The 20,850-nt window shown below is 44.8% G+C and overlaps 1 protein-coding gene across 3 annotated transcripts in view; it reads right to left on the bottom strand.

Annotated features, from left to right (window-relative positions):
- Positions 1–1,447: 1,447 nt before the first annotated feature.
- PDZRN3 (PDZ domain containing ring finger 3) overlaps positions 1,448–20,850 on the bottom strand; it is a 226,477-nt gene continuing 207,074 nt past the window's right edge. For all 3 annotated transcript variants that reach the window (XM_069473820.1, XM_069473821.1, XM_069473822.1), the window contains 6 exons: positions 18,836–18,923; positions 9,261–9,359; positions 8,071–8,133; positions 6,326–6,427; positions 4,690–4,806; positions 1,448–3,957 (listed from right to left, as the gene is read on the bottom strand). In XM_069473820.1, coding sequence (XP_069329921.1) covers positions 2,389–3,957; positions 4,690–4,806; positions 6,326–6,427; positions 8,071–8,133; positions 9,261–9,359; positions 18,836–18,923 — 2,038 coding nt within the window. In that variant the 3' untranslated portion in view covers positions 1,448–2,388. The remainder of the gene's footprint in view (positions 3,958–4,689; positions 4,807–6,325; positions 6,428–8,070; positions 8,134–9,260; positions 9,360–18,835; positions 18,924–20,850) is intronic.

Below are 20,850 nucleotides of genomic sequence, written 5' to 3' on the forward strand. Positions count from 1 at the left end.
TCCTAAGATCTCTTCCAATTCCTTGTAGGAGTTATTTGGCTAAGTTAGATTTGGGAAACTTCATTTATTAATGCATTGCATGTTGTGACCGAGTATATCTGGATGATAGTGATTTTAAAAATAAGTTGGACTCAAAGGATCTAGAATTGGATTTGAATGTATTTTCCTATTTACCTCCACTTTTTCCTAAGTGCACAGGCTGACCCCCAAATACAGAGGCACACAGGGAACCCTGATTATAAACTCCTCTCCTTGACCCCAATATCCTATGACTGTTTAGGTTAAAGCCCTTTGTTCTTGCAACCATATACACACCCCTCTGGCCTTTAATGAGAACACACAAGGGGAGAAAAGCTATATCTCCAAATAAACTCACTGCTTTTATATGATTTGCAGCAATTAATAATTCATCTGCCTGGTGTTTTTTTTCACTGTGAAACATTAACTAGGGAGACAGGGTATGAGGTAAGAGTGCTAGGGATGGGGAGCTTCTCCTGGGAGGTGAGGATCCAATTCTGTTGAAAGTTGAACTTGCAGAGTATTGGAAAGCTGAGGCCCTAATAGTATACTCTTTGCAAAGATTTCACCTTGGAGGGCTGATTAGAATAATGTGCAGATGTAATTATCTTAACAATGCCTGGTTCTAGAAGAGGTAATGAACAGATAATAATGAGGAATAAGTATTTCAGTGTTTTATTTTCATTAAGTTGTTTTATTACAAGTGTACCTACTAATTAGTCTCAAGATTCTGGCCCCGAAGGAGGGATTTTGGTTTCAGCAGGGTCTGTGGGAGGAATCTATGTCTGATATGCCTAAAACGCCTGGTCATTTCAATCAAAATTTCAGTCATATCAGTGAGTAAACCAGATATATAGCATCATGGCAAATGAAAATGACACCCTTCCTAATCCTATCTTTATTTTTTTCAGTAGGTATTACAGCTGAAATTGGTGTAAACATTACAGTCAGGAAGCAATTTGTAGCAAATTCATTATTTAGGATCCTGGTGGTGGTTGTAGTCTGAAAGATAGCAGTTTTGAAGCCCACCCACTTTAGTGGCTACTGTTACTCTACAAAAATATTGCCTGATTTGCAGATATACCTCAGAAATGGAAAGCTGGACCTAGCCACCCAGAGTTGTTATAGTTATTACTGACAGGAAGGAATGGTTGCAATAAACCAAAGAGATTTCATTGTAAATATGACCCTGATTGATAAACTTGCTCATAGCTATTCTTGTTTATAGGGTATTGGGCCAGGTTGAAGCTTTCTGTAAGACAGGCAGTCAGAATACAGGATCGTATGGTACATTTGATTCCTTATTCTTTGCTGTTAGGCCTTGGTTTTATATCTGTCATTGGGCTCAAGGCTGAATGAAGGCATCAGATGGTCTGAAAGACTTAAATCCTTCCAAAGTAGCAGATAATAGAAACAAGGGAAAAAAATGAACACTGCAAAAAGCTTTTATTTTATAGGCACCACTGCAAAATGAGGAATCACGTCAAAACGTATCAAATAGAAAATAATTTATTTTAACTTCCATTTAATGTTTTTAACTAATCATGATTTCATGAAGCCGCTTGTATAAGTCTGTACCTTCAAATCTACAAAAGCAAAGGTTTATCACAATGAGCACTTAAAATTCCACAAACCGTCTCCATCCACAACTTTCTGTACATGCAAATTCTTTCAACTGGCTGCAATATTTGCAAACATGCTTTAAACTTCCATAACACTCCATGATATTTTGCTTTCTGTTCAAACCTTTACACTTTCTTGGGAACCTTAACCAGAAAAATGTTTACATATATATGCCAACTCTAAACACTGCTGGTTTGGTTATGTGTATTAAGTCATTAATCACAGAGTTTGGTAGCTTTGAATGGAAACCTTGACCTAAACAATATATTAATATTAATGGTCGCTCATATGAAACACATTCAGTGAAGTAATATTATAAAATAGGGTTCCATTAAAAATACATACTGGCAGTTGCATTTGTGTTTTAGGCAGGAAAAAAAAGCGTGTTTAACTTTTTTTTTTAATATGAATATAGTTTAAACAAATTATTCTGTGAAAGTATGCTTAATAAAAGATCTTTTTGAAATTTAAACACTTTATGTAAAAGGGTACAGGTAAAAAAGTACAATTGCTATTTGAAAAAAAGCTCTGTTTGTTAATATTGCCTTCCGAGATAAGTAAGGGTGTTTTTCCCCCCTCCCCTTAAAATAGACCTATGACACCCGGAGTTGTAGGGTGTGTAAATTTGGACTATAAACATGATGACCGTATTTATCTTATATACAAAAACTTGCCGCATTGAACGAGGCAGGAATTTCTACCCCAACGGTAGTGGTCTCTTTTATGTACATAACGCAGAAGTGGAAATTATACAGTAGTCACCGATAAGAACGAATTGTATACTCTAGTGCCGTCTGGTGACTTTGTGCCGTGGGTTAAGAGTTCTTGGATCGTCATCCAGTTATCGAGGATCTTTTTATTCCTCTTCTTCATCATCTTTTTGTGGCTCAGTTCGAGGATGTTCATCTCCTTCCTGTCGTCGGCCGCCTGCTGCTCCTTCAGACAATCCAACCTGCTCTGCAGCATGAACTCGCGCCGCCGCCTCTGCTCTTTGGCCTTCACCAGGTGCTGCTTCCGCTCCTCCTTGCTCCAGTAGCGCCCCATCTTCATCTCGCTCACCGCGTCGTCGTCGGTGGTCATGCCGCTGCGCTCCTCGCGGATCTTGAGGGCGCGCTCCCGCAGCAGGCGGTCGCGCACCGGCCGCTTGGTGATGTAGCGCGTGCCGTCGCTGCGGATCTTCACCTTCCACTCCATGCGCGGCGGCTCCGACGGGCTGGAGGAGGTCAGGTCCTTGCACATGCTCACCAGGCTCATCTGGCTCTGCGCGTACTCCACGGCCGACTTCTGCTGGATCAGCTGCATGTAGCTCTGGTAGTGCTGGGCATGCGCCGGGATGTGCGCGTGCTTGTACGGGGAGTGGTGCAAGGTGGGCAGGTAGGCACCGCCCAGCTTCGGGCTGGGCGTGGGGCTCCTGCTCCCGTCGCTGCCTCTCCTCTCTTTGTTCTCCAGGGACTGGCCGGGGTCCAGCTCCTGGGGCGATGGGCTGTAGGTAGGGGTGCCCACTTCGGGGTCTTCCGTGATGGACAGCAGGTTCTTTGGGGATGGCCCGTAAGCTTCCGTGGTCCCCACGGCCCCTTCGCCTCCCGGGCAGCTGATGCCCTCGGCCACTCGCCTCAAGGAGTTGTCGGGGGAGATCTCCAAGGTGAGCGGGGTGCTCCGGCAGCTCTCGCCCGTGTTGTAGGCGCTGGAGCTGTCCTTGTCGGACTTCTCCGGGAGCTCGGTGATGTCCGAGAGCTCGTGCCTGCGCACGTCGATGCTGGTGTTGTAGTTGCGGAAGCCGCTGTTGTGCAGCATCCAGGACTCGCGGTACTGCTCGCGCAGCTGCTGCATCTTGTGGGCGCGCACGATGCTCAGGCACTCCAGCTCGATGCTGCGCAGCTCCTCGTTCAGCAGCTCCAGCTCCTTGTCCACGCTCTCGGGGTCGCTCTTGCCGGCGTCCAGGGGGCCGCTGGGGTAGTACAGGCTGTAGGGGGCGGCGCTCTTCACCTGGCACTTGAGCTCCAGGAGCTCGCGGAAGCGCTCGCACTCGTCCACCGGGATCCCCAGGCAGTCGGCGTCGGTGCAGTCGGCCGAGATGAAGGACTCATTGCTGAAGGGCAGGTCTCCACTGCCCAGGGTGTCCTGGCTGCACGTGAGCTTCCTCTGCCCCGCCAGCGGGTTGGAGGACGCGGTGGCGTCATCGCCGTTGTTCTCCTGCTCCGAGCTCTCGTCGTTGCGTGTGCTCTCGTCGGTCCGCCCCACACCGCTGTCCTTCTCGTGCTGGTTGGACAAGATGGTGGCTGTGTCTGTGGTCCCACCGTCTTCCTCATGCTTCTTCTACACAACAGAAAACCATAAGAACAAAAGGTCACAGGGAGGAAGGCCTCACAGGTACCCGTGTTCGACCTTTCTTTGCAGTGTTTCCTGATAGGGTAGGCTTTACCTTTCTAAGGCTGAGATGCAGCATCTCATTAGGACTAGGTCAAGGGGCTGGGAATTAGCTACACCTCCCTCCGTCTATCTGGGCAACCTAACCTGGGAGAGTCACTTATCCTCAGTTTTCTCATCTGTAAAATGGGGATGATAATAGAATCATTCACTGAGGTAAAGTGACTAACTATTAAATGAACCAGTTCATGGGTAGGAGGATGCATAAAGGGCCTTAACTCCTGTAGGACTCAATAAGTGGGTTGTTAATGACTCTGACAATGGTAGGAGGGTGCTATAGAACTCTAAGCAGCTCCGGTTAAACAAAGCGGATTGCTTTTGCTTTCCAAAGCAAGACTTTATTTTCTCCAGCTCTATGTAATGCTGGCACATGTGTTTTCCCAACAAATATCAAAAGGTCAGCTATGCCTTGGCATTTTTGCTCAGCTTTAAAAGCTTGGTTAGGGAGAGTGTCGGCTTGCATTTCACTCGTGCTCAAATAGAAAAGCACTTAGGCTGATTTTTTGCTGTCTTCTAGGTGGGTGGGCTTCTCGCAGTCTTTAGCATCCCGAAGGGAGATGGGGGGAGCAGATGTTGCTCCAGCTCAGCAGGGCGAAGGGTCGGGGTGGCCACGGGTGCTACCTGCTGGAGCACGTTCGCCGTGAACTGCATGGCCTGGTGGTGCTGCTCCTCAAGCATGTCCATGTGCAGGTCGTCCAGGAAGTCGTTCCTGTCATCGTCCATCCAGCCCTCGTCCAGCTGGGCGTGTGGGGGGAGGGAGACACATGCCTCAGAACAGACTTTGTTTCCCTTTTTATTTTTTTAAAGAAAGGACATTACCTTGGGGAAAACTATTTCTAGGGCTCACTCCAGGAGTCATCAAAATGCAACGTGCCCAATGTTTTGCTGCAGGTCACATCCTCACATTAGAGACCTCCGACCTTATGCCATGTTTGGGGAAGTTTCTAGTATCTGTGATTTTTTTTGTGGGGTAAAACTCCTTCATCCACATCAGCTGCTTTCAGTACAGCAGGCTGCCTGTGTAGGAGGGTCAGGTAGGTCTAGCTGTGCCTCTGCTTGCTGGCTCCCACGTGTTTAGCAGGCCCCAAAGAGAAACAATTTTTAGTGGAAAGAGTTCTTTTTGACAAAGCAAGTAGCTTTACTAACTAGCTGTTTGGCTTGGGCAAGGAAATCAGTTTCATCAGGGCTTTATCCATCTTGCCCAAAAAACAGCAGACTATTCAGGGATTGGCCAAATCCAGCCTGTTGTCTGTTTTTGTTAAAAGAACAACAACAACAGCTTAATTGGAACACAACCATGCCCATTCTTTTACATATTGTCTATGGCTGCTTTTGCACTACAGTAGCAGCATCTAGCAGTGGTGACAGAGGCTGCATGGCCACCCAAGTCAAACATTTATGATCTGGCCCCTTAAGAAAAAGTCGGTGACCCTGGATGAGATCATTGCTGAAGTTCCCTTCAAGCTCATGAAGCCACCACCTGTGGTGAGTCAGACACCCTTTAAGTCACTGTCTCTAGATTATTTTTCACTTGGGTTTCACACCTAAAGAGATCTACTGCCCCAGACATTTCCCTAGAGCCACTCTAAGTAGATAAAGAGTGCTACCTAGTATGAGTTCCTGATCCCCTCCATTGAAGGAGTTATTGTAACATGGTGGTTTCTGAATCAGATTACCTGGGCCTGAGTCTCTCTTCATCATATTCCTTCTAGGTCTTTCTGGGTAACTTTCACACCTCTGGGAACTTCAGTCTCCTAGGAAGGCTTACCCTATGGATAAAGTACTCTGTACAGGGCCTGGCCCTTATTAGGTGGTCACAAAGTGTTGTTATTTATCATCAATTTTTCTTTAATTTTTGAAAGAACAATTTCTAATTTCCCACCTTGTCTTACTATAAACAGAACCTGCACTGATCAAGGCTGGAATATCTGTCAGGCCCTGGCAAGTCAAACATCTTGATGGTCACGGCCCTGGCTGTGTTTCCTATTTCATTGTTTTCTTTCCTTTTCCGTCCTTAGGATCCCTGCATTGGTGAACCTGGCGGGCCTGCAGTATAGACGCCACAGTGTCAGCACCAAACTTAAATGGTTAAATCATGAAGTAGATTTTAAGTGACAGCAAGTTTGATCACCTTCCCAGGGTACAAAGCACCTTCAAGCTCAGAGTCAATATTCAGGTGCTGTTTTACAGGGCTGGGGACTTGGGGTTCTGATTTGAGAACTACAGACCCAGGTTCATCTGCAGGAAGTCCACTCACCTGGAGTTCAGGCCTTGCAATCAGCAGTGAAAAGTTCTTATTTTCTTCACTGGTTAGAAGAGCCACAGCCTCTTCACGGTTCTGTACCTCTATCCCATTTATCTTTAAAAAAAAGTGGGAGTGGGTAGAAAATAGCATGATGGGGTTGTGCGAAATCATTCCATATTGTTTAGGCCTGTGTCTGTCATCTACTCATAGCTGGAACACAGAACTTCCATGGAGCTTCAAAAGAATGCTGATTCGAGGAAGGAAAGGCCTCGCTCAAACCAATGCAGCTTCCCTGGTCTACGGCAAAGCCTCTATGGGTGCAGTGCATGAGGCAACTGTGAGGTGGAGGCTGTGTGAACAGAAAGGGCCGGAACCCCAGAAGACGGCACTGAGAAAAATCACAGTGTTGTGCAGAGAGAACATCTAAGCAATTTAATCAGACACAATAGTATAAATGGGATATGCTAAAGCAATTATTATGACGTTTTTGGATAATATAAAAGGCAGGAACATGTCTGAGATGAACATGATGGAAGTTGAGGGGGGAAAAAGGGATAGAATTATACCTGGTGTTTTGTGTGCCCAGTTTGATACTTTTAACTTCTTTAGGCCAGACAGATGCTCACTCTAACACCTCATAACCCTCTTGCTGGGTATGTCCTGGTGACTTTGAGTGCTGCTAGTCTGGAGGTCTTAGTCCTGGGGAGATGCCTCCCCGAGGGGGACAGAGAGATGGTCCCACTGAGGAGGAGTCACGTGGAAGGCTCGGCTTCCCCATGTCACTGAACCAACAAGTAGCAAAAGAGGTGACTCTACTGGCTGGAGTGATTGATCCAGGGGACATGGGGTTGCTGTGACACAGTGGAGGCAAAGAGGACTATGTCTGGAACCCAGGGATTCCCTGGGGCACCTGAGTACCTCCCTTCTCAATAGTGAAGGGTAATGGAAAACTCCAGCAACCCTGAGGATCCTGACCCTTCAGGGGTGAAGGTTTGGGCCACTGCCTCAGAACCTCAGCTGCCTGAACCCCAAGCAGCTGAGGGTTCTGGCTCAAGGCTGGAGAAGCACAGGATAAGCAGCAGAAGAAGGAAATCAAAATGAGTCATGGTGAGGTACGTAATGAGAAAAACAAACATGGTGGGGACTAGGAATGAGAAGAGGTAGAGAGCTAAACCTTGTGGATACAATGAAGCCAAGAATCTGTTTCTGTGAGATTAAAAAAGGTTGTAGCTAAAAGAGAAAGAAAGAGCCTCATTTGGACTACAAGGAACAACATGGCTTAAGGTACAGGTACCCTTCAAAGTGGTTCCAGAATGGTAAATGTTGAGTCATGAAATTTAAAAAACTCCTCAATCAATTTTGCTAAATTTGCCAAATATGTTCCCATTTTAAGGACAAGATACACCATCTTTCAGAGAAATTTAAAATGACAGTTATTCTGGTTCATAACTTGCCAATTGTTGGCCTGATTTGTCCCACTGATAGAATGTCTTTGGCCCAAACAGAATTAAAGAAAACGAGGTGTGAACTTGCTTATATTCTGCAAGGTCCTTTTCAGTGGGGGCATCTTGTCTCCAATTTTTCTCAGTCCCTACCATTCCCTGTTGCATCTCATTCTAATTTAACCTGTCCGGCCTCACTATACATCTGAGTTTGTGATCCCTCTTCTTTAACGGCTCCTGCATTTTCGACCCTAGAGCTATTGTTAGAACCTGTTTGGTCTTCAGTGATAGGCTCGTGGTTGGAAGCGGACCTACCTGGATAATGCGGTCTCCTTCTCGGATGCGCCCATCCTTGGCTGCAATGCTGTTAGGGTCGATCTGAAACACATGTCGAACATCTCAGCACAAACCCAGACAGGCATGAAAATAAACAACAGCACTTTCCAAAGCCATACTCTAACACATAGTCATGTTCGTTCCCTGTGTTTGTTTTGCACAGAAATAAACAAGACTTAGTGTCGTGCAAGGACAGACACTAACGTGTTGGTCTGCTTCCAAGCCTTTGCAGGGCCTGTTCGTGCATCCTGCATGGCAAACCTGTCACACAGCCGTGCACAGGCTCTGCCGCCGACCTGAGGGGGCTGAAGAGGCGCGGCTGACTTTTCTTGCACACACAGTAATTAAATCAATGATGTAGAACAGGTTAATTAACAAGTACCCTTCATTATGTTGACTGGCAACCATACCTTGATTATTTTATACCAAATGCTTGTATTAAATTTTGGAAAATAACTTTAAAATGAAATATAATTGAGAGAAGTGGGACTGAGAAGAGGGGGATGCCCCCAAATGCAGTAATTTTGGGTCAGCTCAAGTTTGGTGGACGACATACATCCAAAAGGATAATTATTAAGCCTGGTAGTTCATCCTGTAGAGACAGATTTTATTTCCTGACAAAACTGGGTGTCTGTACGTGCAAGGATGGGTGTGCATGGCAGTTTCCATATTGAAAACCAATTGCTTTGCATTATTTTCTCTAGGAAGACCAAACAGCTTCCAACGTTACTTTCCTAAGTACGTGTAAGTTACATTTAACTTATACGAACTCAACTATATATGCTCCACCAAAAGGAAAAAAAAGAGAGCAATCAAGAGAGACTTTAAAAAGTGTAAGTGACTCCATCCACCATTCCACTCAATGAACATGAATTGGAAAATGTAATCTGCTGTTTCCTCAGGGCTGAACACACAAAACCATGTAAACGGCTCCATTTTATGGCTGGTTTGCAGGCTTCTCAAGGGTAATTTTGCCTTAAGTACTGACATTAGAACTTAACCCCCATGTGAAGATTGTAACTCCATGGAGTGTGATGAAGGGGACAGGGTAATTTGTGTCTTTCCAAAGACTCCTGATGATCTAGAGTTAAGGTTGGTGAATGTGCAAAAGAAAAGAAAAAACCGCTTTTGGTCTTGCTATGATAGTTACAAGAAATCAGCCTTTGTACCTCACTGATATAAATGCCAATGTCATCTTCGTCATCTGTCCGGTAGCACACCGTGAGGCCCAGCTTGTCCTGGCTGTTCATCCTGTAGAGGTCCACTTCCTAGACAAAGAAAGGCAGTCCCAGGAAGACGCCAGCAGGCAATGAGAGTGAGAGAGGACATCAAATGCTTTAAAAAAATATTTTGTTTAAATGATAAACTGGATTTCTTTGCATTCAACTGTGTAGGGGCAGTGAACTTACTAAACAAAAAGTGATTATGGACGCAGGATCAATGCCTGGGTCATTTTTGACCTTTCAGTCAATATAAAGTCATTTTGAAAATAGTTATTTCATTGATCCCCCAAAGAAAAATTACCCATATTTCACTCAGCGTCAAGACTTCTGGGGTAGGGCTTTGAAAAAGCACTCTTTCACTGTCTGCCACAAACAAGAATATTTCCATACCCCAAACCACCCAGCCATTTCAGTACAAATGTTTCCAGTGGGTTTGGTTAGATCATTTCACGATGCGCTCCCTTAATATTCGCAGTTGTAGAACTTGCAAACAGATTACACATAAATTGATCCAAGAGAGGAGGGTAAAGCGATAGTGTGCAATTAATGCCTTCCACAACAGCTGTGATATTTACAGTCAAGAAATTAGTTTCAGCTGCTATTACTGCAAATTAAATAAGATAAAAGCAAAGCAAACCCAAACGCGGGAAACATGAGCACAGGGAATGCTATTGTATTTGCCAATTAGCCTGCACTTCAGAATGAAGTCAGAATTTTGAGTTTTTGGAGCCTTATGGGGGGACATCCTGGGGACCTCAGAAAGTTAACAGGCCCAAGGCGTCTCTCCACCCACTCTGCCTGTGACTCATGCAAGTTTCTGTAGTGGTAAGCTGCAGGCCTATTTGAAGGGCCACCTGATACGAAGTTCTCTGGCAGATCCTTTGGTCTGATTTTTACAGTGTTATCTGGTCACCAACCAGGAGGGTGGAGGGGCTCTGAGACAGGGTCTTTGTGCCACTGTCTCTGGGGACCACTTCCAAGTGGTGCCTCTAGAAGCTTTTCTTGTAGCTCTGTCTGTGGAGAAGCTCAATTGTGGCAAAGACTTCTTGAGCTCTCCCCTGTGAAAGGCAGGGTGCCCAACACCATGGATACTTCCAGGCAGAAGACCAGTGGGTACAAAGGCCCTGAGCTGGTGTGGCCAAACCCTGTAGTCAAGGGAGAAAGACGTGGGCTGAGTGTGGCCAGGTGGTGGGGCCAGGCCAGACAGGGACATCGCAGGAACCTGTCAAAAGGTTTTGAGAGCTGCCATGATCTGATTGACTTTCAGCGGTCTCTCTGGCTGATATGAGGAGTATAACATGGTGGTGTAGAGTTGGGATTATGAAGACAGGTAGACCTGTGTTCAGATCCCAACTCTACCTCCTAGCATCTTGATCACGGACTTGTTATAGCTAAGTCTTTGCTTCCTCACTAGTACATGTCATCCTGCCTCCTCGAGCAGGGTAAGGGGTCCTGAGGTGAGGCGCACAGAGCTCTTAGCACGTGCCTGGCCCACAGGAAGTCCCCAGCGACAGCCTGTGGTAAGTAGGCGCAGGCATGGTTACTTGCCTGAAGTCATAAGAGTGGGTGTATTTCAATGCCCCCCTCCATAAGATAACTTTATTTGCTGAACATTGATATGTTAATTAATTCAAGTTTCCTAATTATAGCTCTGGAAATATGGTACATTCTCATTAAAGGAAACCACATTAATTTTTGATAACTCAGTTAAATCAGATGGAAATTTCTTTCCTCATGTTTGAGAAATAGACTAAGCATGAGTTTAAGGGTCATGTTGAACCACTGGGGCAAACCCAAATACTTGGGTTTCCAAATACTTTGGAATAACCAGTTTACATACCACAGATACACTAGCCATACATCATCTTCTTTCAAACACATCCTCAAGTATGTCTCTTAAGGGTACCCTTCATTTGAGCTTAGGGAAGACTGTCTCGGTGTTGGCACTTTCTTGTTCTTAATCCGAATCAAAGAAATTCATGACTATTTGTTTAGGTCCAGCTACACAAACGTGGCTCAAATGCTGCCACTGAGACCTGTGCTATCACTGCAGGAGCCGTGTGGCCCTGGAACAGGTCCCTGTGCAGCCAAAGCAGAGGGAGAGGTCGGTGGGAAGATTGTAGGGGGAAACAGGGGAAAGACAATAAACATGATTACTTTTAACAGAATTAAAAACGACACTACAAGTTGGTAGCTTTCTCCAAATGACTGGCTGCCAAGGTGATTATCTCCTAAGAAAGTACAAAAGATATCGTAGTTCCACTGGGCTTTATTCCAGTACTACTCAAAGTGTGCCTTCGTGGTCATGACGAGGGAAGTGCTGAGAAACTTCTACAGTAGCCGGACATTGCCACGATAGCCAAGGGCAGGACTAGCACGCTTGTCTCACTGATCCAGGTGTAGACCGGTTCAGGTATGGTTGAATGTGTCATAAATGGGGGGAGTTACATAGTCGTACACGGTAGAACCACGTACTCATCAGAGACAGACTGAAAAGTAAAAAAACCAGGCAACCTGGTACCATAGATAGTCTGACAAGCAATACTCTGTACTACGCGTGCAGATGCGAGTGCAGGGCTCCATTTGAGAGCCTAGGAAACTGAAACATCTGGAAATCATGCCTGGAAAAGACTGGCATAATGTACCAGGGGTCTTTACTCATAGGGATTGTGATAGCTGATGCTCTGCTATATAGAAAAGGACTAGATTTGGCTTTGTACCACACATGTAGGTGGTCTAATATCAAAATCTAACTTGAAAAGCATTTCTACTCTCTTCTTTGTCAATATTTTGATTGACAGAGATCTGGAGAACTATGAAGCTATAAAAGTTGATATTAGTTCACGTTCCTACTGGTGGGATGACGTGGGATGATTCTTTTTTCTATAATCTGTCAATTCTTTTAATAAGTCTGCACTTCTTTTATAACCAGGGAGAAAAGTTTCTTTCAGGCTTGAACAAAAGATATCCAAAATGTTTGTTGCTTTAAAATATTTTCACCTGAATCACTGACAATTGAATCAAGAACGGCTTATGCTTCCTTACTGGAACACTTTTTATACGCTGCCATTACCCCCACATGTGGTTAGCACATTAGTAATAGAGTCTCCATAAATGCTCACTGTTTGACATTTCTGCATGCGCAAAAAGAGGGTCCCGTTCCTAGGTCTGTTCCCAGTTGGTGATAGTTTTTGAGTGCACGCTCCCTCGCAACAGTACAGAGACCAACACCGCAAGCAGCCTGTGACTCCACCACAGATCTTCCCAGGACAGACTGTGGTAGGGACGCTCACAGTCTCATTTTGACTAGATTTGACTTAAATGTTGCAAAGGCCACATTCTATCCTTGATGTAGATGAGGGGCCCACGGCACGTGTGAGGGTGGGGAAGACAGAGGAAGAGCCCACTGTAATCAGAAACATTTGCCCTGAGTATGTCAAAGCCGCTCTCTTCTGTCGCCGCCCAATTCCAGTTGGTTGTGCAGTCAAACTTTAGGACCTGCTCCATAAAACAGAGACTAGAATAGCAGCGTAATTCTACTTTAAGGGCAGGACTCTGGGAGCAGTTTTCCATCTTGGAAGTAGTCTGTGTTATCAAAGGACGAGTGGCACTGGATGAATACTAGTGAAGCACATTTTCAATAATAAAGCAAAGGGTATTTTGGAACTTACTTAAGGTATTTACTTGACATTTATGTTGGATAGGATGGTGTGGCTGTAATATTTCCTTGCCTTATCTGGACCTTTTTAGAAGGCACAGGATACGACTTGGCCTCAGTCATTCAATTCCCAAGGGATGGTCCAAGATCACAGAGAAGAATCTGATTGCTAATGGAGTGAACCTGTGATAGGTTTTCAGACCTCTTGAAAAACAACAAGGTAGGAGCTCCTGTCGTCTTTGGATCTCTACAGATTTGGAGTTTACCTTGTTTGCTCATAAAGAAGATTACAGTAAGGCAATCGTAGTTGGATAATGTATTGCATTAATATAATGAAAGCAATGTCTAGCCTTGTATGCTGTGCACAGTAGGTGCTCAATGAGACTGAATGAACGAACCTGAGAGTCCCAGGCAGAATAAAGATCCAAATGCAAAATCAGCATGGCTCTGTCACTAACGAGCGAGGTTGCCTTGGGCAAGTCTCTGCAACCAACTTCTCAGCCATTCTACAGTTTTAACATAAGGCACAATCCTTTGGGGCTCAGTGGAAATTAAAATTCTTTACATTTATTGGCTGGTTTGTAAATTCTCATTTCTTTCTGACTTGAGCTGGCCTTACACAATTGAGCATATTGCTGAAAGCACGGAGGTTATCAATGCATATCTGTCTGTGATGATGGAGATAAGCTTTCAAAGACGACCATTAATCAAACTGGTATGAATAATATATCAGCATTATCTGGATTACAGCTACCCCACCACGGGTGTCCTGTTGCTCTCTGCTCTAGATGGACTGTTTGATAAAAACGAACAGCGAAGCCTGACGTTTCAGATGAAACTGAAACGATATTCCAATTAAAAGTATGAAGGGGGCCATTCTACCTCGGTGACTCAAGCTCTCGGTTTCAGCATCAGCCACTTTAATCAAAGGGGAGCCCAACTGGTTTCAGTGGTTTATCCAACTCCAGGAAAACTGTTCACGGAGGCAGAACTCTTCACTTGATGGTCCAGGTTGCTGTGAACATTCCTTTAAATTATCCTAATGTAGTCATGGCACTATATGGGGTGTAGAGAGATCTCTAAAGACTGTTTTCCCTCAAGGACCTGAAGTCTGAGATGGGGTGACATTTGATAAATATTTACTGGATGCCTACTATATGACACACACTATCTGGGCATGAGGAATAAAACGGTGCATGAGTTAGGTAAGGACCCAGGTCTCACAGAGCTTGTATTATAGCAGGGAAGACAGACAGTAAATAGATAATGACACCCTTGGCGTAGGGGTGCTTTAGAGAGTGATCAGGGAAAGAGGTGACATTTGGGCAGACAACTGAGGTATGTAAAGGTCTAGGGTAGTGCCGTGCAGGCTGAGATACCCGCAGGGGCGAAGATCCTGGTTTGCAAGTCGTGGTACAAAGAGTGGAAAAGATCTCAATGGCACCAGAAAAGTCATGAGGAGGCGACCTCAAGTTCCCTTTAGCCCGTATCTCAAAGGCTAGAGGACAGTTCCTACACTGGCTGGAGCATCCTGCATCATCTCCAAGTCAATCCCAATTCCCTTCTGATAGACGTAGGTTACTCCATGAAACTGGGTTTGGAGATCACTTAGTCTCTGTTGAAACTGTAGCGTTCCTTTCTAGTTACGTCATCGGGACACAATACAGGTGACAGCAGCTTCACAGCCTGGCTAGGATGCTACTGGTGAGTCACCTGGGAAATTAAGACAATAGATAAAGGAAAGAGCTTTCTCTGGACATCCATTTTCTTTCTTAATTGCCTCCAGGAAGATCTAGAGCAGGTGTTCAGTATCTGAAAATTTATGGGTAATTATTTGGCTGTTCAACCCTGGGGTATATTTGAGTATAATTCCTTTAACTCTAAGCAGTTTTACAATAACAGGGATTTGACACTTACCTAAATATGATCATTTTGTGTACTTTAAAGGAGAGAACATCTGTTTTTTTCTGTGCATGTGCTTCAATAATGTCCCAACACACTCATGTATATTTTCATCATATATAATATCCATGGCGCTAGTTGTTCTTCGAAGGTGCTGATTTGGTCTAATTCAATTGAGATGATGAGTGGTGTGCTGAGATTGGCTCCTTACTCAAAAATAGCCTGATCCTTGGAGCCTAGAAAACAGACTGTGGACTGTTCTAAGAAATTGGATGAAGAAGCAGGGATGACAGCTATGTGCCATTGTCCCTGAAAACTGGGTCTGCTTTAGGAAACTTCTCAGCAGTGGGGTTTGTTTATTAACCTTGAACTGACCAGGTGATCTTCCAAAGACACACCTCTGAAACAGAGCAACGATGGAGGTCCAGCTACTGTTCTCTAATGGAGAGTCCCTGCTGGTGACTCAGAAAGACCCAGCTGAGGCATCCCCCTAGCCTAGGCCTCCTCAGCCATCACCACCTCAGCCATCACCACCTCTGAATTTAGGATGGCCGTTCACCCCAACCACCAGGTCACTTTATGAGATGGTGCTTGTTAACAGAATAACCTGGTGACATCTAAGCTGCTGTGGACAAAAGACCAAATGTTAAAGCAGACTCCCTGTCTGGTATGGACTCAGAGTACTCTGTGATAACCATTCAAAGGAGCTAGGGATGGAGAATGTCTTAGAAATGAAACGCTAATGGCTCATGATCCTAATGGCCATGAGCCCCGCAGAGGCAGGCGGGGTGGTGGATTCCCGATTTTGCATTTCTAGCACCAGACAGTATATGTCACAGAACAGAGACTCAGTAAGATGAGTAGCATTGAAAATAAGTGTGGATGCCGTCTTGTGGCATCAAAGGTCTCACTTAAAATATTTTAGTTTTCTAAACATCTGTATTCTTTGTTTCTACCATAGAAAGAAGCAGTCTTATGAGCACAGTGTCACATGTCTACAAGGGGCCCAGTCATTCCTAGCCCATGGGCAAACTTTATTCTGTGTGGGCAGTGTGGACGATATTAATGACTTGGAAGCACAGCTCTACACTCTAGTGGATGAAACGCACAAGCAAAGCCTCACTGATGTGACTCATGAGAACACGAGGAAATGGCAGCTTGGGCTTCTTTACTTGGGTCTGTGGCCTCTATGTAGGGCAGGGATCCTCCGACTTTAATATGTACTGAGGCACCTGGACACTTTGCAAAAGTGCAGACTCTCATTCCATAGGTCATGGGTCGGGGTTCCGCGGTTCCCACCTCTCCCAGCTGAAGCCAGGCTGCTGTCCTTGCCACCCGCCCCCACACTTTGCTCCTACCAAAAGCTGGATGCACTCAGGTAGTTTATGCTGAGAAAGTTAACTTCCTTTAGGGAGAAAGACTCAGTCTGGCTACTCTCAACAGTTGTTTAATACAAGCTAATCTCCTTAGAAAAAGAGAAAGAGAGCAGGAGGTAGAGGCCTCGGGCTCCCAGCCCTCAGTAGGCACCAGGATTTAATAACACTGTCTTGTGTCCACTGTATTTAATTGTATGGGACTTTCTATTTATGGCAACTGATGCTGACTTTGTGCTTCAGGCAATGGTATAGTGTTTCCTTTAAAATAAAATTACCTTAGTTTAAATAAGTTGAGTCCAAGGGAAATAGAAAGCAAATAACAGTTCTGGTGATATTCAGATAGAAAATTCTAAATAGAATGGCCCAAATTGGGGACCACTGTGGGGACCCAGTGAGTCTCCTGAAACCATACTGAAGCTCGTATAGACAGGGGCATGTTTTCCAGGGAGACTGTAGCTTCCATCAGATTCTCAAAGGTATCAGAAACTAAAAAAAGAACTGAAAAACCCACTGCTATAAAGTCAAGTTTAACTAAATATCAAAGACTGGAAAGTCTATTCTACTACTTAAATCTAGCTTGAGATATTTGACAGCTTTTTAAAAGAACTCTATTTTTTCACAATTGTATCATCAAAAAGCAATATTGTCCCATAGAGCTGCAGTCCCTAACCCCCGGGGCCACAGAACTCGGCCACCCACCCATCTGTGGAAAAATTGTCCTCCATGACACTTGGGAGGGAGAGTGTGCACAGCAGGAGGGGAGCCGTGGGTAGGCAAGTGAGGGAAGCGTCATCAGCATTTACAGCCTCTCTCCACCGCTGGTACCACTGTGAGCTCCACGTCCCTCCCCACACCCCATCCATGGAAAAATTGTCTTCCATGAAACCAGTCCTTGGTGCCAAAAGGTTGGGGACCACTGCTGTAAAGATTATTAAATAGCCCTTATTTTTGCAGAGTGGTGTTTTGCTAACAGTGTTGCAGAGAACTAGGAAATAGAAACAAGTACTTGGCCAAAGAGGTGTGGGAAATTCTGCCTACTGAACCCCTCTGCCCCCCGGGGATTTTCCATGCCAATTACATAGTCAACAGTGTCTGAGAAGTCCTCTAAGAAATCCGCTTAGTTTTGTTCAACCTGGCATTTCCCAAATGCATTTGATCACGAACCCCCATGGAAAGGAACGTGTATTAACTTGAACAAGTGTCCTGAAGGAGTCACAGCTGCTTCATAAACCTGCCCTGAACATGGAGAGACAGGACGATGTACATGAGAGGCAGAATCCTTATTTTTTTGGAAAGGACAAAGCTACGTTTAATCCTGGAGCAATTATTGGATGGCAAGTGCTTCGGTCGGTGGTTGACAGCAAGCAGAGACAGCCAACGGTTTTTATAGTTAGAATAACTGCTATTCCTCTTCAGATGCATTTATGGAAAAATCTAAATTTTCAAAGAATTGTCATGGTGTCAATCATGCCTCTAGGGACAAATACTTTGGTTTGACCTCAGCGGGCTGTAAGTGGGCAGTCAGTGAAGTTGTCGTTTGCACACTTTTATTGGTCTTCATCTTCTGTTTTGAAATGAGAACTTTTGGTAACTTTAAAGTTTAAATTTAAACTTTAAGTTGAGGATCATAGCTGTTTTCTACTATTCAGCTGCTTCTGTCACTGCACAGAACCTACTGCCACTAAACAACTCGTCAGCTTCAAAGGCATCCTTAGGGCAGCCCAGACTACACAACAGTTGGCTGTGAAATTGCATAAAATGTTGGCCGACCTTCTGATGGTGCCAAAGGGCTTACCTGTCCACATCAGGTGTCTTTTTAAAAGGTGCCCTATTGCCTTATTCCACAAAATCAATTTTCAAAAATACTCTTGTGTTTTTTTAAAACACATTGAAATATGCAACTGTTTTCCCAAAAATATAAATACCTTATGGAGGTTGGTGTTTTCTCTATATTCTATCCTTCTTATTAAAAGGAAAATGAGGAATAAAACTCTGTTGGCGACCTGGTGTCCTCTAAATATTTTAAAACTTAAGAGAGGCCAATTTGAAATTATATGGCATCTTAGAATCTTGAGACATATTTGGCCTCAAATAACACTTAAGGAGAGTTATGGATTTGATTAATTTTTCAAGATCAGTGTCAGAAAACTTGAAGCAAGTGAAAGAGTGGGCAAACCCTTTTTGTTGAGGCCGGGCTAGCATTCACTCTGGTAATTTATCCACCTCTTCTTGAGCACCTGCCTTTGAGTAAAAAGTGTGATATAAAAGGTAGGAAGGTGAGGAGGCTCAGGTTAGTTATAAGAATGTATGGGTTAGGTGGATTCAGAGGTTGACAACAGGATTTACTGTCCCATCTCTTAAGTGATTCAAATAAAAAAAAAATACGAATTTTCTGCTTTTGGGACCTGATTGTTAAGCTCTGTTTTGAGCAGGGAAAGATAAAGCTCAGTTGTGCCTTTCCACCGGCATGATTAAAAGTGGTTCTGCTTTTGCCATTTTCCATCAGCATCTATAAACTAAACTTATAGAGAACTTATTAGGCATTCCATATTCTTAATAATGACTCCTAAAATAATGACTCCTACCTCCAGCTCCAGCTCCTCCCTGTCCATCTCCTGATGGATGTCCCCGATGTAGTCATTTGGATCGTAGTATTCATGGGCTGAGGGATGCCTGAAAAGAGATGCAAGATCTTTAAGGCCCTACTGGTAAAAGCATTGTCCATTTTTCTTATCCCCACGGTCATGCCCAGCAGTAGCACCTCAGCATCGCCCAGCGTGTGGGCCGTCTCACAGCTCACCTGCCTCTGCATGGGGTTCTCGGCAAGGGCAGGGCCTCCACCCTCTTACTTCCACCATCTGCTGTAAAGCCCGTTTCCTCCGGAAGGAGTTAAGATGCAAGGTGAGAGCCAGACGGGCTTTGCTATTTCCAGAGCCCATCTCCGAGCCTGCCAGTCTGTGATTCAATGTGACTAATTCCTAACTAGCCCTCCAGGCAGGAGACAGGCCCATATTTACCGCTTATCGCTTCACTGTTAGATTTTTATCTCTGGAGAGAAATAGGCTTGACTTTAGGCGACACTTAAAGATATGCGCTGGCCTCTGAGATCAGTTCAGAAGTCAAAGACTGAAACTGTTATGCTGTCCTTTAGGACAGCGTCTTTTTGAACTTTTTTTGACTGTACACACAATAGTATGTTTGATGTGACAATCAGTATGCACATACATGGTTGTATGTACACACATGGAGGCACATGTGTAGGCATGTTTCCATGTACACACTCGTTCTGCTAGGAGAGCAGAGGCTTGTGTTTCCCTGGGACAACGTATGTAAACGCAATTCACAGAACTCGCTACCTCCTTGGACATGTTACTAATGGAACCTCTAGGGGCAAAGGCGGCGGGAATTCTAACATGCTGGGTCAGCGGCTTTGAGAGGAGCTTAGAGTCCACGGTGCCAGATGCAGATGGAAAGTTTCAGTCTCGGGTTGTTGGCCAGGGACTCAAACCTTCATGTTCTCAAAGGTCAGCGCAGCAATCGATGGGCTCTGGTCTTCCCTCCCAGGCACTTAGTTTTGAAACAACAGATCAGCCACGAGTGGTCATTCAAACAAGGGCTGGCTTTCAATTTTCAGGACCCATCAGGCAAATATACTGCCTGCACTTAAGGGGCTTTTAGTGCCGAGGATACCGTTGGAAGGTCTGGGCTTTCCAGCATCATCTTAACGCGCCCCATTCAGTCCCGAAGCACGCTCTTGCTGCTGTCTGACCTCGTAGCCAGGACTGGGAGAAGCCTGACCTCTGCACTCTTCTGACATTTCTCAAATCGCCCCCGAGGGATAAGTCATGTCATGTTAACTAGACTTAAGAGGAAATTAGGGGTTTGGCTTCTAAAAGGCCTGTCACTGACAGTTCAACATTTGAGTCAGGAGTAGTCTTAAAGGGCTCATCGATAACACGAGGCAGTTTTGTTCTGTAATGTCAGATAAATGGTTGGAATAATCATACTCAGTGAATCAGGCAGTTGTTTCTGAGGATCAACTGGGGTGAGACACTACGGAGTCTCAGGGTTGAAAGCTGGGAGTTGAGGTCCAGCAGACCTGCGTTTCTGTCCAGGTGCTGCCAACTTAAACTGGGCAGAACTGGTGAGCCTGCAGTTCCTCATCTGTATGAAGGGACAGCGGTGAGAAATAAAGGACATGATTCTTTGCACGCTTGCACTCTGTGAGTCAATGTCAGATGGATGCCCTGTCCTCTATCTTTATACACTGTCAGCTGTGGCTGAATTTACTTTGTCAAGCCTGGGGAATTAGCCCTGGGTTTTGATGACAGCTAACCACAAAAACCATGGGATGAAAGGCAAGCCTTTATCCGAAATATGACAGAACCACAGGAAACGTTTGCTCACTCCCGCTATTGAGTTTCCAATAGAAATCCAACAGGTATCACTTAAATAACAGAAGTTTTGCCTGTAAGAGGTAACATGCCCTTAGAAACAATGTATCAAGTCAATTATCTGACCCAAGATGAGCCTAAGATGGGAGGAGACAGGGGTGACCCTAACGTCAGCTACAGAGACTTTGCCCTCAGATGTGCAAAGT

The sequence above is a fragment of the Eulemur rufifrons genome, chromosome 7 (genome assembly GCF_041146395.1).
Source record: "Eulemur rufifrons isolate Redbay chromosome 7, OSU_ERuf_1, whole genome shotgun sequence".
NCBI classification, from domain to species: Eukaryota; Metazoa; Chordata; class Mammalia; order Primates; family Lemuridae; genus Eulemur; species Eulemur rufifrons.